The sequence below is a fragment of the Anopheles stephensi genome, chromosome 3 (assembly GCF_013141755.1).
Source record: "Anopheles stephensi strain Indian chromosome 3, UCI_ANSTEP_V1.0, whole genome shotgun sequence".
NCBI classification, from domain to species: Eukaryota; Metazoa; Arthropoda; class Insecta; order Diptera; family Culicidae; genus Anopheles; species Anopheles stephensi.
Window position 1 is genome coordinate 3,673,668 of NC_050203.1, and position 17,577 is coordinate 3,691,244.

Consider the following 17,577-nt stretch of genomic DNA (forward strand, 5'->3'; position numbering starts at 1 on the left):
GCGACGGTTGCGAAAGACCGGCAACAAAACACACACACACACACACCCTTCAACGTGGTCAGCTGGAGAAGGCTCAGACGTTAGAGGACCCGCGCCGCCTACGCCACACTACACCACAGCAACTCATCTTCAATCGGAATGCCGAATCGATCGACACTTCAGCATGTCAGCGGGAGGCAGTGTGTGATTTGTGGAGGAAGACCACAACCATTGGGACACCCGCAAGAGGTCAGCGAGTGGTGTCAGATCTGCTGACATGATTCGATCGTCTCACGGTAGATCGTCCCATTCCGACATTCCGGCCCAGCATGGTTTCAAGTACACAAAGTGCCGAACGGGCTCACACTACGCGGGACTCTTGATGGGTGTTTTGTAATTGCCGTTAGATGGCGCTTTTTAGAGGCTTCAATTTAGTTCTTCTGCTGGTATGAAGTAATTGTGCCGTGTGGCGTTGGACAATCTAACTGTGCGAATTAAATAGTTGGTATTGAACAGAGGGCTTCATGAGGGCTTCAAATAAACTCTGTTCATTTAAAAATAATTATTTCGAAATAGTCGTCGGAGGGCGTAGAGAGCTATTCGCTAGGTCTTTACCCACTCTAACCACACACGGCCGTACGCAGTCATAGTTCACACCCACAATGACGCAACAACATTGCCCGAGGTGGTTCATCATTTGCACCAGAATCCCCGTCTAATGATCCTTTCCAGTTGTCAAAACCGTCCATTTTTATGCCCAATTTCTTTAGACGATCAATCAGGGTTGGAGATCACATTACCTCCAACTCAACTCATTTGTCACGAACGAACCGAACCAAATGTGAAAAAACATTCAACAGCTCAACAGCCCGTAAAAGGACACTGAAAAATTGCAACCCAAACAAAGCGTGCCAACTGAAGATGTGCTGGTGCGGATTAGCAGGCCCAGCCAGCGGACAGGAAGGAAAGCATCCCGTTGCGTTTAAATGCGATCGAGAAAGAACGAGATCTGGAAGGGAAAGTGAAAAAATGGCTATTTTCGGTTGGTTTCGGGCTCAGCTCAATTCCACACGCCATGTTTTCGTTGCTTTTCGGGCTTCGAGGCTTCGTGACACACATTTTGTCTGGTGGATGTGTGTGTTTTTTTTTAACTCGTTTTGGTTTCGTTTTTTCTTTCTTCGGGACAAGTAAAAGTAAAACTTCGAACTGCTCTTGGGGTGAACCCAGCACCATCGATTATGTATGAAACAGTCAAACGAGCAGAGTAATAACCGCTTCCCGTGGCGGTTGCTATGGTCCACTTTTGTGGACAAAATTCTGTTCGAAATGGCAACAGTCGCGCCAAAGGTAGTACGAAAGGCAAAACGGGAAGCGGGACGAGTTGCATAATTGTGGTCTTGATGCATGATTCACATGATGTGGGGAATGATCGGATGTGCCGCTGGTGAGGTGGTTGCAAAAGGTTTGGGTAATGTAAATGATTATGTCCGCGGGAAGTTGTCCACGAAGTGGTTGTTTGTAGAGGATGGATTTAATAGGAGTAATTTGAGGTAACACGAGGTTGCCTCAAGCAAACATTCGATGGAAGATTCATGTGTCCAGGATTGAGTGTTGATCACTTATTTCTGCTGCTTTGGCTCTACCAACCAACTCAAGAGATCTAGGCCTGCCAATTTTGGGTTTCTTGACTAAGTGCATCCATAGCTAGATAGCCATTCGTGCTATCCTACTAAGAGAATCCTGCCGAGTAAAGCGCTCCGAAAATTCCAAATCTACTGAAACAAGGTACTCTGTCGCTCTTGACACCCAATAACAGCGCCCTCTAGCAGATTTTTGCTGTACTAATGAATATACTCATCCAATCAAAATTATAATAATTAAAATACATATTTTAATTAATAATTCAAAATATAACGAACTTTGCACATAAAAGTGTCTTCCTCATTCTCCGTTATCTCTTTGAAAAGGTACAATGACCTTCAGTGCAAGCTCAAGAATGTAGCGCAAAATATGGGAATGCAACTGACCAGGAGTCAGATTTCGAAATTGGTGTGACGCTTGTTTGTTCCCTGGTCCCTACGAAGGCATGCGTTAGACAATGTGATCATGCATGTTTTGCTTTGTTTTTCGCCGTTCGACTGTAATTAGAACCCTTGCTGGTAAGTCCATTTGTTTGCCACGTGAACGAGATAGTCCGAGGAAAATTAATTTCATTTGAATATTTAAATACTTAAAGAAGCCTTTTTAGTAAATCTGCTCCTCAATAACTTATCTGTTCAAAATCTATGGAAATAATATATATTTTTTCATATTTTGATCAACTTTGCTACGACATTGCTCCCATTATGCGGCTCCGTACCGTGCGATCGGATTGCGGAAACTTGAAGAAACATTGCATTGCGCAGCGAAAAACACTTTGCCAGCTAGTTCCCGAACCCCAACCATGCTTTCTTTTAACGGATGCAATTGATTTTGCCGAGCGGTGCAACGTGAACGCGTCCGTGCGGCCACTGCACTTGACCGTCAAAAACCGACCCACCCATCCACCTGTTCCGCTTTGTTCCCTCTCATCAAGCAGTTGGTAAAACAACAACTGAATTATGTTACTGACGAAACAGGGTTGACAAAAAATCAATTACTAATTGCATTCGGTTACGGGTAAAATGGATCACTCGATAAACTGCACATTCTTCACAAAGCATTCGCCTCACGGAAAGTCGGTGGAGTTTCGCACCTTGGCCGTCCCCGTTTGGGACGCTTCACATTTCACCAGCGAAATCCGTAGGCCAAAAACGGGTCGTGCTTCCGTTTCAGACTTTTATTGTGGGTTACCGTTTTTGCTGCTGTCTGATGAAAAATGCTTTACGGGCAGTTTTGGGGGATTTTTTTCCAATTTTACAGCCCAGCGCAATGCACAGTTCGTTTACGTTGACTGTGTGTCGTCAAGAGAAGGAAGTGTTTGCTTAACGGTTTCGGTAAATAGAACTGCTTTCGCTAGCAATTATTTTGGAGGCCTTTTTATCATTGTTATAAATCGATTTGAAGCTCGTTATAGGGTTTAAAATAAGAATTGATTCTACTAGTTTCTCCTCATTCTATTCCGTCTATTCGTGTAAAGTACCAGTAAAGGTCATTTCATTCTGTTGCCATCACTGCTGCAACGGATGAATGTTCAAATTTTTCAAACGCTAACGGTAACGCCGCTAGTGCTCAATAGATGGCGTTAGCGTTATTGCGCTGCTAGCCCCTTTTTCCGTTGGGAACTTTTGAATTTCAAACAATTCCTTTTTTTCTATATAATGCATTTAAAAATAAATTACTCTAGCTTTAATGCCAATAAGGGTGTGTGAAATTGTACGATACCTACTTTAGTGTGAAATTATCATAGTTTCTGCAGAAGCGTGCAGATACCACACATGACCGAAAAGAGATTTAAACCTGTTCGTAGTGACACAAACTGATTTGGGTAATTTTGAGCATGGTATCCGTATCTTCCGCCATACTGTGCAGTAAGCAAAACATTTCTTTCCTAATTCATGTGTAGTCATGGAAGCCGGACCCTTACCTTTTATGACGATATCGGGCGGTTTGTTCGCCCTTCCACCGTGACTGCTACTGCTACCGTTGCCATTGTTGTTGCTGCTGCTGCTGGATGGCACACCGAGTGCATCCAGACTGGTAACGCCATTTTGTGATGTGGTGTGTGCATGATGCAGATGCTGCTGCTGCTGCTGTTGATGGTGGTTCTGCAGCAACTTTTCGGCGAGCAGTGAATTGTTGAAACGGTTCTGCTGCAACAGCCCCTGCGCTTGAGCAATGAGTAGCTGTTCCTGCAGCTGTTGCGTGGTGAGAGTACCGGATCCAACGAGCTGATCATTGCCACCGGAGCAAAGCCTTTGCAGGCCACCGTCGAGTTCGTTTGGCTCACTGACGGACAGGGCGCTTAGCTGTGCGGCCGCCGCTGCCGACGTTAGGAACTGACTACAATTCTGTAGGAAGATCTGTCCATTCGCTTCCTCATCTAGCTGTAGATCGTTATTGTTCTCCTCCTAAAAGTGAAATGAAACCGGATTAAATTCACCACAGCTCGATCCTGCCACTACCGATACTACTTACGACTTTTATCTCGGTGGCAGGAAAATCCTGGAAGAACTGTTCCAACTCGAACGTGTTCTCCGTCAACTGTCGCAGCAGCTCGTCCGAATCATTGTCCAGTTGATCTAGCGTGTTCAACTCACTCGCCAGCTCGGCCGTTTGGCTTGCCGTAGCTTGGTTGCTCTCCTGCAACGAAAAGGAAATCGGAAACCTCATTCGTACCGATGGACATTGGCTTCGAGTGCTTCAACTAGACCGAACTGTCACGTACCGTTTGCAGGCATGCTTGCAGATCCACCATCCGTCCATCGTTGTCCGGGGACCACAGCAACTCATCGTCGATAAATGGCATCGCCACGATGGCAGAGCCACCCCGTAAACTCGCCAACGCCAGCGTTTAAATTTCGAATTCAATTTCTACCTAGACCGATACTATAGCTGTACATTTGCCGCGAATGCAACAAAGATTCTCTAAAAATAAACTTCAACGATTTGAAGGCTAAAAACAATCGCAATCGCTTTCTCACCACACTGCCTCTCTAACTCTATTCACCACACATTTAGCCAAGACACCACAATGCGCTCACTTTCGTAAGCTTCCGTACAACTTCGCATAGGTGGCGCTGTAACGAGATTTTATAATTTCACCACAAACCGCTAATCACCATTCACCACGGCACACCTTTTCAAAAATATTGCTTATTTCACCACGCACATGCACGCGCACGATAACGGTCGTTTTCTTCCACCACGCAAAATATCAACTCTCTACACACGTTTATCACACGAGCTTCCTTTCGACGAATTATTATCATTTATCACAGATTTCGTTGCATTACAGGTTAGGTAAACGGAGTGAGGCTTGTTTCACCGTTTCTTACAAGTTCTATCTTTCTTAGTGTATGTTGCAGGTAATATTGCTTGTTGCGCTCTGCGAGTAGCTTGAAGACATATGGTGCTGTTGGTTCGTTGGTATCGTTTCGATGTTGTTTGCCAACGACTGCTGCCTCTGTTGTTCGAGGTGGCGAGCTCGAGTAGCAGTTGCTGTTTGGTTTGCTTGATAAGTAGTAGCTGGCAAGATTGGGCTCTGTTCGGAACTGCAGTATCATTTTCTGGGCTCGTTCAACAGGCGGGCAGGATCCAGGTGAGGGTCAGTACTCGATCATCACAGGGGTTTGTGTTTCCAGAGCAGCATTCTGTAATTATAGAGATGGAAACGCATGAGTGATATTGTATAGATTGATTGGTAATTTTATAAGCACTTTCTTATCTACAATAATTCGCTCATGCAAACAAACCAGCCCTAACCTAGTCATAAGAACACTTCCTTCCCTCTCCCTTGAATTATGTTGGCAAGAAGCTGGTGTAACACGACACCATCTTCAACAGGTGACATTGAAATGGGGACTCAAGGAAACAAGCCGGGCCCCGAAAGTGTTACATACAAGCTTTCACTTGATATTCAATCCTTTCGTCTAGTCACGGTATTACCGAGTGACGCAAATTACGTAAAAACATAAGCCAGTTAGGCGAACCATCTCATTAACAAAATCCGAAGGAACCTTATCGCAGCACGAAGTAAGGAACATGCATAATTAATGAACCAAAATAGCATATTTGGAGAAAAGATTCAAATTCAATTAGCCAAGTATCAAATTAAATTTATTTTAGGCCTGAAACTGAAACATGCACGTATTGCGAAGATGAATCATGCTTCAACATCTTTTTCATAATTCTGCATTCGAATTATGTTCGAAGCAAGTTTCGAACATTCATCACTGTTTCGATTCGAACTTGATCAGGGTTTTTATTTCGATGTTCGAACATGGTTTTTATCTTCACTTTGTTTCTCAAACAGTTAAAAGCAATAGCAAACATCCAGTAATCGAAACGAAACGCTAAATTACCGAAAAAAAACGATTTTGAAATCAATCCAGTTTAAACAAGAACAATTAATCGGCGAAACGATAATGATTTTCAAAATTTAAACCGTTCGTTCGAACCGGTTGCTCACCCCTGATGTACACAAACATTTGACAGCTTGCTCGCAGTACGCCAGAAGATCGTCTGCTTCTGCGTGCCGTTCAACATTTTCCACCAAAATCGTTGGTAAAACACCGTTAAAATCATGAAAGATAGTGATTCCGATAGTACAATGTCCGAATCGGACAGTTCCTCTGAGCTAGACGTCGGCAGCCAGCGATTCAATCCACTGAAGGCACTGTACTCGACCAAACTGAAAGTTCCGGTTGCAACGGCCCGGCTGCACGACAATGTGAGCATGCTGGAATCGAAACAAAACACGCTGGGCGGTTTTGCGGAACCGTACGATGAGAATCGTATCAAGCAAATCCGGGCCGCCACCAACGCGAACAAAGTTAAAGTTATTCCTGCCGACCAGAAACCTCAGCGGAAATTTCTTCCCGAGCAAGGTAAGGTTCGATTGGGCCGGGCTGTTCTAACAAACTGTCATTAACGTTGAAATCATTCTTTCCAGGTCCAATAGCGTACGTACGACCGTTGCGACACACGAAAAACATCTTCCAGAGGTTGGAGAAAGGACGCTTCGAAGGACCGTTGGCGTTGATGCAGACGTGGCTGCAGGAACGCAGACGGGTGCGTGTGTACATACGCAAACAGAACGGCATACGGGGCCACGTTTCGGGTGTGATTGAACTGTTCGACAAACACTGGAATATGGCCATCAGCGATGTGTGCGAAACGTACACCAGACGAAAGTATCGGTACACCGAGAACAACCTGCATCCGGACAGCATCGTAGCGCCCACGGACTGTAGCGAACGGTTGCGGCGGTTAGGAATAGTGCTGCCCGAGACGAAGGTGCGCTCGGAAGGGAAAAAGAATGTGATAATAACCCGCAAACTACCTCAGCTTTTAATATCGGGTGTACAGGTGGTGCTCGTGACGCCCGAACCGACTGATCCTACAGCAAGCACTTCGAAAGCGATGAAATAAATTGCCGAATCCTTTATATATTTCGGGCTTGATTTAATTGTAGATTGTAGATAGATAAGCGATTTTACATCCGATAGGGCATAAGCGTAATCTCCCGTATATAATCAGAATGGCGGGAAAGCGATCGCCCTCGATCGTTGACTTCTAAGCCGAAAGTTCGCCACCGGAGGGCAACCGGAGAGTGTATTGCCCTCGCGCTCGTTTACGTCAAGCATGGTATTATCTGGCCAGGCAGCCAGGCCGCTTTTCTCTCCCCCCCCCCCCCCCCCCCCTTTTCCCCAGCCACAAACGCCTTCTAGCGCCATTCAATTGCAAAAAGCGTGTACGCGGAGCAGTGGCAAAACGCAACGATACCCAACCCCCTCGATAGGAGATGGCGAAGGAGAGAAAGTTGAAATCATTTCACTTTTCAACGGACGTAAAGAAACTGGCCACTGCACAACGTTTCCTTCCCCTCTCGCCAAGGGGCAGATACGTCATTCGTAGAAGTTGCGCTCATATGTTGCATATTCTGTGTGTGTGTGTGTGTGTGTGTGTGTGTGTGTGCAGCTCGGTTCCGACTACCGGTTTTGCACTTGCGATTGCCCGGTATGCGATTACATATTTCCCCGGCTGGCGGGCTAGGGAGAGAGAGAGAGATCGGTGGGCTCACGGGTGATCTCCGGTAGCGATCCGGGTGCCTGATAACACGAGCCAGCAGAGGAGGATGCCTTCTTGTCTTTCCCCCCCCCCCCCCCCCCCCCCCGACCTTACGGCCACAATCAGTCACAATTCAGCTTTAACCTTTCTTTATGGCGTTTCTTCCTATTTTGCAGACGCACGATCGAGTTACGATAATGAATGAGGAAGAATTTCTCCAAAGCTCTTGCCCCTTTGCAAAAGGTCACCGAGCGATGGTCATGATGGATGATGGTTGCTTAAATATCAGCGCCCCGCAAATGGATCTATTGACAAGATGGCAAGTACTATTATTACGGAGCGATCAATAGGGTTTGTGCTACCGGTCGGTTTGAATGGCCTCTCGTTCATTGGCCTCTGTGCTGCGTTATGTTGCAGCATAAAGGGGGGGTTCCGGGCAGGCGAATGGCTCATTGCTTGTTTAGCAAAATAGTACCGTTAGCGAGTCCGCAGTCTCCGCCATTTTTTTGTTTTCTATGTTGTGTGCAGTGGAACAAACGGGGAAGAGTGGAGAGAAAAACATGCTTTTACACACACACACGAGAGCGTGGACCGGCAACACGCCACCACACCACGAGGCACAGGTGCAAACGTGCGATGCATCGTTGCGTGCGGTGCATCATCAGTTTGCGCGCCAATCCGCGTTCACAACGAGCCGAAAGGTCATTTTTCTTTCGCTTTCGCTTTGGGGGTTTTGTTTTGATCGTGATCTTCTCCGCGCTCGGTGGTGGTGTTGCGGTGGAGTCGAGTCGCTTTTGCTTTTCAAACCCGAACCCGTGCAGCGTGCAGCGCGAAGAAGTGCAACAAGCTGTGTCCGCATTGTCAGGCGTCATCGGAAGTCGGAAGTGTAGTATAGATGGGAGTGAAAACACACACGCTCGTGAAGAAGCAACGATATGCGGCAGAATTGCTTCACCATAGATAAGCGACCCCGATGCCAGATTCGCATCGCGGCGTAAGGCATTAGAGAAAGGCCCAGCAATTTCTTCAACCGGCTCATCGTGGCCTGGGAGGGAAAGTGCAGCCAAAAGGGCAATGGACTTGGTTGGACGCGCGTGGACCGCTCGCCGGCGATCGGAGCGATCTCGTTGCATCAGCAGTGGAGCGAATGGGAAATAATGCACTTGTTTTTTTTGCCTCTAATGCGACATTCAGGCGACGCATTTTTCTTCCTTTTTTTGTTTCATAATTATCAACAGACTTCAATCAGACGGGGAACCTTCAAACAACATTGTACGAGCGTACGGCAAGTACGAAAAATCACAATTACTTTCACTACTTGGTGCTGCTCGACTTTGCCCACGGATCGGTGCAACATGGCCGCTCCTACGATCACGCTAAGCCCCGCGTCACTCTTGAAGGGATAAATTGAAATAAATTAAATAATTACAAATAGCGTCGGGCATCGTATCGGCGAAAGGGAAAGAAGGCGTGCGCGCGCTCGCACACGCCATTCATCGGTCATCTTTCCAGGCGCTCCAATACCGGGTATCGCGGACTCGTCGTCGGCCGCTGATGTAATGCGCCTACAAAATGATTAACATTCTTGCCACATTCGTCGCGCTCCTTTCGCGATCGTGCCCCATCGATAGCGGCGGGATGCCGAGTACGCACGGTAAGGCACACCACACATGCTGCCAGACACCGAAATCGATACGTCCGGAAGCGAACCGGTCCGTTCGGCGACCGCCGTTAGATTTTCCCGACCTCCGACGAAGACAATGTTACTGGGAGTGAGTTAATTACACTTTTTTCTCAATACGATCGATTAGTATTCTAATCGGCCCAACGACCCTCGCGTATCTCACGCCTGCGATCGAACGGGCGCTACACGGAACGGGGGCTGATTTATGTCCCAAAGAGATATGTCCGAGCTGCACCTAGCTACGAGACACAGTGCTCCCAGTACACCACCGAGCAGTGACCGGTGGGGCCTCGCCTATCGACACCCCATAAGGTGCACATTTTCCAACTACTGACTGTGCACCGAGAGTGGTGTGATCTAGTGTTGTTATTTATGCAAATGTTCTGACGATGTTACTGGCTGGCTGGCCGGGTGACCCCGGGTACCTTATGACAGGTCGTTTGTCACCGGGAGAATCTGAAGCACGCTCTGTCTCGCTCAAAGTTCTGCCCATAAATCCGTTCCCTGCCGCCCCGGTGGGCAGCATCGAAAACGGTCGAATTCTTACAAATTGTACCCAGTGCGGTATGGTGGTAGCATTGGACGCATTGGAGATCACCGGGCAAGACCTTCGGCTCGGCCGCTCGACTGCGGCCGTGTTCTTCCACTAATGAACCGCCATGACATTGAGCGCGTGGTCTCTCGCGCGTCGATCGTGGTCCAGATGAGGTTTTGCCGATGTGGGAAGGGGGTCGGTCGGGAAACCTGTTAGGTGCTAGTTTGGTCCAGCGGTGGTGGTGGTGGTGTTTGATCGATCAAATGTTTTCCGCATTCGTGTTGAAAGTGGTTGGGGCTTTTTTTTGTTTTGTTCGTGTCCCAACGATTGTTTTGATGGCGATGTCTACAATATCTCAATCTAACTCTATTGGTGCTTCAAAAGCTTCCACTGCGAGTTCTAGCGTCCAAGGATAACGTGATGAGGTAGATTTTGAGGCGCCATAAAACATAGATCGCAATACTAGATCGTTTTAGATAACATCCCCCGTCATCCAGAACTAATATCGCAGGATCTAAATTCCGCACCGAAAATTGCTCTTGTCACCGATATCTGTTGGATTTCTTTCCCATAAAGCCGTCGATGATGATGATGAATATCTCTTCAAAATCTCCTTTAGTGGAGCTCGCTGTTCCGCATTTTGGAGGTGTAAAGATACTAGCAACAAGAAACAAAAGTCCCGAATTGCACCTCCTCGCGCCCAACGTAACTCCTTGCCGGTGGACGAGGAGGAGAGGTGCTGCAATTGCAAAGAACCGACGAACGGTCCGTTCGGCATCGATCGACACGACTCGTTTGGCCGCCAAACCGAATGGCGGTGAGCAACTAAAATTTCAAGATCAACCCCCCTTGTCCCCGCTCCCTCCCCGTCCCACCTTCGCTGACTTCCCATCGACAAAACCATCGACGGGCGAAACTTTCGTAAGGTCAACCACTACCGCACGCGATGCTCGCGAAAGGAAGGGGAAGCTTAAGCAGCCGAGCTTTTGCAAACGCGCGCTGAGACTTGCGCTGCGCTGCCCCACCAGCAACGCGTCACTCCACTCCCCCACGCTTCCTCTTCCATCTCCAGCTGCAGGGTGCAAAGTAAAGCTATTCACGCGAGACGTAGTAGACGCCTCACACGGTCCCTTCGCCGCGTCTTCGAGACCCACGTCTCGTCGGGCGTATATTCATCACGGTTCTCACTCACGGTCAGCATCAAGGGGGAACCTTGATCGTGACGAATAACATGTTTCCCCTTGTGTGTGTGTGCACCGAGTTCCCTTCCCAGCCTCCCCCCCCCAACCCCGCGGTCTTCACGATCGATCCAAGTACTGTCGAAGATCTTCTCGTACCGAGCCGACCGATGACGTCACCGGTCATTTGGCGTCCAACCGAGCTTGGCTTTTGGTTGTGTTCGTTTCGTAGATTCGCCGTGTGTGTTTTTTTTTTTTTTGGCAACGAGACAAAACAGACCACCATCGCTTCCGATATTGCGATCGCGCGTTACGCTACTATGCCGGCGGTGGTGGTGGCCGCGTGCTGCGTTGGGTGCCGCGACACTGGAGACAGATATGCGCGGCCTTGCAACCGCCGTAAGCAGCTCGATCGGCGGTGTGGTAGTCGTCGTCGTCGTCGTCGTAGGTAGGTTTTGATCGTGAATTTACAACCCCTCAGGGCGGAAGGTCACCGCGAATTGGTGGTCGCCTGAAGGCCTCTAGGCCTATTGACGGAACATTTCTGGTATGGGCTGGGTGTCGTGTGATTTGGTTTGGTTTTATTGCATCAACTTACGAAGCTCGTCTATTTCAACCTAAATGGTTTTAGATGTTACCAACGTGTTTGTTTGTTTTGTTTTCCTCGACATTTATGGTGCTCTTCTGCATGGCTGAACATGTGGTCGCACACTTATATCCTTCTTTTAATCATTCCTTCAACCAGCAGATTACTAAGCTAAATTACCCAAAACTCCAGGTTTTCTAATAATAGCAAACAGCTCCATTCCAACCGGATCAAATCACGGCAGCTCACACAGATCGACCAACTCTTCGACCATTTTGCGTACTTCACAGCACAGGCGGCGTTGTAATAACGCACCGGTACACTACACGGGCTACACTTTGTCGCTGGTAATGATCGATAATTGATTCGACGGCAGGCATTAATCGAACAATTGACCCTCGATCGTTTGACGGTAATAAAATGCGTACAGCCCGATTGGCCCGACGCGCTCGCCCGCTGTAATCATTTCATTTTACAAATCGTGCTCGATTACAAGTTTTGCGCCTTTCCGGAGTTACAGGTGGTAGGCTGTATGGTGTAAATTGGTGTCGATTCGTCGATTAGTCTGTTGACTCAGGCGGAATGGTAAGGAACGAGAATGAGCTGTTAAGATTTCTTGGTAAAAGAGACATTGCTGACATCCTTGTTCTTGATGGATGCTCGAAGCGAAGCAGGTCCTGTGGTCCAGTCGGCAGCATCACTAGAGGACTCGAGATCATATCTAGACTGTCTTAGTCCAAGAACAGCTTAGGAAAATAGGTGTTGCAATTGTGTGATCTTCATCCTCCCGGGTTTATTACTCAGCTGCTTTATCCTGCCTCGTTATTAGATTCATCTTTCTCGCACCTTGTCTCTAAGCTCAAGAACAAACCATTTTTAATAGCATTTATATTAACGCATTAAAATAAAACAACCATTGCATAAATTAGTTACACGTGTCGTTCGTTCCGCGTAATGACTTACTATTAATTCCTTGAGCTTGTTATTAACAGCAAAACAACCGAGATATTCGTCTTGCGTGCCTCGGTGCTATAGATCACCCCGGGTGTGGGTTCTCTCTGTAATAAAAGCCTACGGATGGGGGGATGCAGTATGCGCACGCGGGTCCCTTTCGGCGGTGGTCCCATGTATTTCACACGCGCAAAGATCACAATAAAACAACTCTTTTATGTCCGTATTTAACGGGAATCAATTGTCATCACGGATGGGGAATGCCCAGCCAACCATACTTACTACATCAGATGTGTGTGAGCAACTCACTCCCGGAACAAATGACGGCGAGGTCAAGCTAATCGATTGTCGTTTAGATTTTTGCTTAACTTGTACTTGACCCAACGAACGTTTGCGCTGATAGGACACAACTCAAGAAAGGGTCGTAAAAAAGAGGCATGCAGCTGTCTGGACAATAAAACGTCCCGGAGCTTAAGTGTACTGGACAGGATACTTAAATGTAAGTGATATTGACATTTGAAGCGCATCACATCATCACTCAGGATGATCAGCTTTTCAGTATTGAACCTCTCATTGTACATCTAATGTCTTCTAATCCAAAATAGATACATGTTGGATTAGCTCTACTTGTACAGAAATCTCGCTTACAGTGGAATAGAATGGTGCTCCGGTGCACTCCCATCCAATGCACGAAACGACAACGCGCCATGAGTAACTGCATCTCTGCACAGAACGCGCCGTGCCTTTCGCTAGTCGACAGTTTGGGGGGGGGGGAGCGATTCGTCACCAGCTTGGTCGTTTTCTAGTTCTATTCTAGGTGCGTTACGCCATTCCAAGCGAATGTGCGTGCACATTCGGGACACACCTCACCGTGCGCCATGTTGCCAATTTCACCCTTTGTGCAATGCTGTCCTTGCCCGGCTGACATCTCGCGACGCCGATGACCGACCAAAGACGAACGATCAGGAAACCCACCGAGCAAGCCCTAGCCTCGAAAGTGTTGATCAGAATGTCCCTGAGGGTTGATTGCTATTGTCGGCCATCTTTAACACGTCGCGCAGGAGGACGAATGTGGCGTGGACGTGAAGCTGACCAGGGGTGGTGAATAGTTTTAGCTGCTTTAGGTACCAATGCTTCGGTGTCGCTTCTATTAGCATAATTAGCTCAAATCGAGTGAACGAAGAGAGAGAGAATGTGTGCCTTTGTCAGGATTAACGATGACGGAATTCTTATTACAAAGAAGTCCGGAATGGAGTGGATGCCACGCTTTTTTTACTCCAAGAATTAGATTCCATTTCTAGAATTAGTGAAAGGCGAAAGCTGCTGCATACTTAAGCGATCTCGCAAATGTAAGCAACTATCACATTCTCGTAGTGTCAACGTCAAAATGGGAGGAGTTGCCTCACATTCACTTCCTTTCTAAAACTTTCGAATCACGCCGCGGAAGCACGGTAAAACGGTACACCTATCTATTCTAGCTGAGCCCCCAGCCCTCTTCCAATGCATACACAAACGAACGAAGAATCTCCAATGCCACCATCGTGACTTCGCATGCGTTATCAACGCATTCCTATTCCATTCGGGTGATGCAACGCTCGAACGCGAACGCGGCTCAGCTGACCATGACTAGAACCGCCTCTCAAGTACCTCACAAGTGGACTGTATTAGCTTCCGGTTCCGTACGCGCACAGCTTTCGAGCTTCAAGGAAACGCAGATGGGCTTTCTTGAACTTTCAAAGCCGTCCACCCTTCCGAATCACTGCCGCACACGCATTAAGCAGCTCGTGCTGTCAATGGTTGTGTTTGCCTGAGCCGGTGTTCATACGCATTTGTCGATTCTAAAAATATAGCCAACCCAAAAGGATTCAAAGTATTTACAGATGCGCATGCATAAACCGGTTCACCGGTTTCTCGTGTGCCCGCTTCCTCGCCTTGAATTAAATTCACTTCCTCCCGTAACTTCGGCGATCTCGATCGTCTCGCGCTCACCTGGGACAGGGCGAGGTGGCGTGTGGAGGAAGCCTCAATTTGCCCTTGACAATGTATCTAGCCCTGATCGAATCAATACTTAGCACGCGATCATACCCATGCACAGCATCAGCACGGTGTAAACATCATAAGCGTTTCGCCATTAGACAAACAACAGCTCATGACCCGCAGGAAATCAGCGTGAAATGCATTACCCCGTCAGCTCGACTTCTTTTTCGAACCATTTTTGGTCGATTGGTCCGCTAAGAACTGAAACCGTACAACGTCATCGCATGGAGGTTTTTTTTTTGGCGGTAGTCGAAAATGGCGTCGTGCTCTATCGCAAGAATGGAGCTTCTAGGCTGTTGTAGAGCTGTCAGTGTTCACCTTTCCCACCCGAAAAACGGCAACACAAAAAAAAACCGAAACCCTCCACTGACAGGCCTACCCTTGTTCAATCCGATCAGTCATGGCAGCACACGAATGCCAATTGCCTGCTACTACTGCTGCACTCGGCAGCAACGTCTCTCGAAATGGTGATGGCAAAATCCAGGAAGTAAATAGACACACAATCCACCCGAGTCTGTGTGTGTGTGTGTGTTTGAAGCGCTAAGCTAATGAACGGACTCGTGTGTGCCTGTGTGTGTGTGTGTGCGTGTGTTTCTTCACCCCCCCTTTACATGTAACGCTATGGCCGAGCAATGGCGTAAACAATCATTTTTCCAAGGATACTCTAATCATCACCAACACCACACTGCCTTTACGGACAGAATATTATGGCCGACGTACGCATACAAGCTCTAGTCACCGTCTAATGGCGATGTGAGGAGACTTCGAATGACTCTGTCCGTCCAACAGGCGTGCGAGTGAGTGAGAAGTGCGTTTAGAAAATACTACCCACCACACACCGTGTGCCCCAGCTAGAAGAAATGCGTGAGTTAGAAGAAGACGCCGTACGACCATTTTGCAGCTCTGCAGCTGGTGCAACTGTACTGGTGTACTGGTGCTGGTGCAGCGCTTGGCGGCGTGAAGTTGTAGAAAGTCCATACAGGAAGTGGTGCACGGTGATGATTAGTAAGTGAATGACTTACGATCGCTAGATTCGTCTCAATGACACTGCGTTGGGTGAGTTTGCGTGTGCGTGCCTGACGGCTAACGGCTGCCGCTGGTTGCCTTCGGGTAGGCCCTAAGTTGACAACTTAGTAGTCAGCGTTGAAAAGGAAATTTCCCATGCAAAAACACACTCTTTGTGCAGTTGAAAAGAAGGTCCGTACAACTATTATTCTACCAATTAAAGAGCAACCAATAATATTCACACACGAGCACTCACGATACCCAACCCAGCTTGAGCGGCAATTCACTCCATTCACCAATCCCTCCACTCGTGCCTGATGGAACCCAAACGCAGCGCAAATGACACTTTATGATTTATGACAGACAGGCGATTAAAAAGTACTCCACCGCACACCCTGCCCATACTGAATCCTTTCAAGATAGTCCGGTCGCCATACGATCGCAAACCGTTCGCCAGGCAGAGAGGTTGAGAAAGTGCATCCTCAAGGACCAGATCCCATCCTTCAGTTGGCGTGTTGGCCGCACGGCCGCCGCAGCATGTTTACAGTCGCTTTGTGAATGTTCCGCAGCGCCACACCGTTCGAGCATTGGTGTTTGTTTCCAATTACTGTTTCCATTATTGAACATTTATTACATTCCGGTGCGCGAACGAACGGGCCGGCCGGCAAGTAAATGGGTTTCACTTAACAGATTCATTAAAGCTGGAAGTTCAAGCACAAGGGCGTCTCGGGCGTACCGATTATTGATCGGTTGCAATTATTGTTAAGTAATAGGGTGTTGTCGTACGGAAAGATTAAGAGATAAAGCTATACAAAAGAATGGGATGAGATATCGCTCTGTCAACTTGACGCACTGACAGCTGTCATCTGTCATCTGAGAGTTAGTAATCATGAATTATTTTTGTGATTGTATGCTTTAAAGCACTTTAATATACTTCTAATCCTAACAGTAACCACCGCATCTTGCCCTCTGCGCTGAAAATAAAACACACAATCCCGATGACGAAGGCATTGGAATCCCGTGCACGCCTAGCTGCAAATCGTTCCCGTACCTAACTGTGTGCTCGTTCCCTGTTCTCCCTCAGGAACAACTGGCAGCACACTATGCCGGCATTTAAGTCGATGGTGAAGTGAGCAGGAGGCAACGATGCGTAGCGACGGAGGGAGCGGCGGCAAAGAAACCGGCTCGATCTGATCTATTTCTAGCAGATCGAGCAGGAAGAAAGGGGAAAGTGTGCACGCTCGAAACGTGCGCTCGTGATCTGTCAGCGAAAAAAAAACCCTCCTCCCGGGGCGGGATGCTGTCAGAGAGACAGACGGAGCGAGAACACTGTGAAAGGAATGCATTATTCCCGGTTGTTGGCATAGGTCCCGAGGGGTGACAAGAGAGAGAGAGATACTGGCCGTGCAAGAGTAAGAGAGAGACTCGCGGGATGCCAGTCGCACGCGAAATCCTGACCTACCCCAACGGGAGCTTAGTGAAGATGACGGTGGTGTCCCACTGATTCCCGATTATACTCTCACCAAGCACACCGCATCGAAGGAGGGAGAAAAAACCCGCGCGACAAGCAGGGAATCAAAGCCGACGCACCCGGCCAACCATTGGGAGGGTGAGTTCTTGGGGGTGGTTGTGGGTGGGTATGCAAATTAATGTTTACGAATTGTGCTTCCACTGCGCTTGCCACTGTTTGCCCAGAGAGCAAACTGGCTGGGGCAGAGAAAGATTCTCGATGGCGAGATGCCGAGGTTTCGCTCTCGGCAGTGACGCATCTCCTTCTCGCGGGTTTGCCTTCGCCGTTGAACTTGGTACGGCGCGAAACCTCCACCGCGCATCAGGTCTCTGGTTCGAGCGCGCGTGTAAACATGTTTACATTGAAACGTGTGAATTTTGCTCTCGCACCGAAGGTGACGCG

At 48.0% G+C, this 17,577-nt stretch overlaps 2 protein-coding genes across 3 annotated transcripts in view; one reads left to right on the forward strand and one right to left on the reverse strand.

Moving 5' to 3' along the window:
* The window catches only part of LOC118510137 (ecdysone-induced protein 74EF), a 213,471-nt gene that overhangs the window by 161,591 nt on the left and 34,303 nt on the right, over positions 1-17,577 (reverse strand). For both annotated transcript variants that reach the window (XM_036051617.1, XM_036051618.1), the window contains exons 2-4: positions 4,346-5,270; positions 4,096-4,260; positions 3,545-4,028 (exon numbers count right to left, since the gene is read on the reverse strand). In XM_036051617.1, the coding sequence (XP_035907510.1) occupies positions 3,545-4,028; positions 4,096-4,260; positions 4,346-4,426 (730 nt within the window). In that variant the 5' untranslated portion in view covers positions 4,427-5,270. The remainder of the gene's footprint in view (positions 1-3,544; positions 4,029-4,095; positions 4,261-4,345; positions 5,271-17,577) is intronic.
* LOC118510138 (U7 snRNA-associated Sm-like protein LSm11) lies at positions 6,102-7,073 on the forward strand. The gene is made up of 2 exons (XM_036051619.1): positions 6,102-6,506; positions 6,572-7,073. The coding sequence occupies exons 1-2, from the start codon at positions 6,203-6,205 to the stop codon at positions 7,048-7,050; spliced, it is 783 nt and encodes a 260-aa protein (XP_035907512.1). The 5' UTR covers positions 6,102-6,202; the 3' UTR covers positions 7,051-7,073.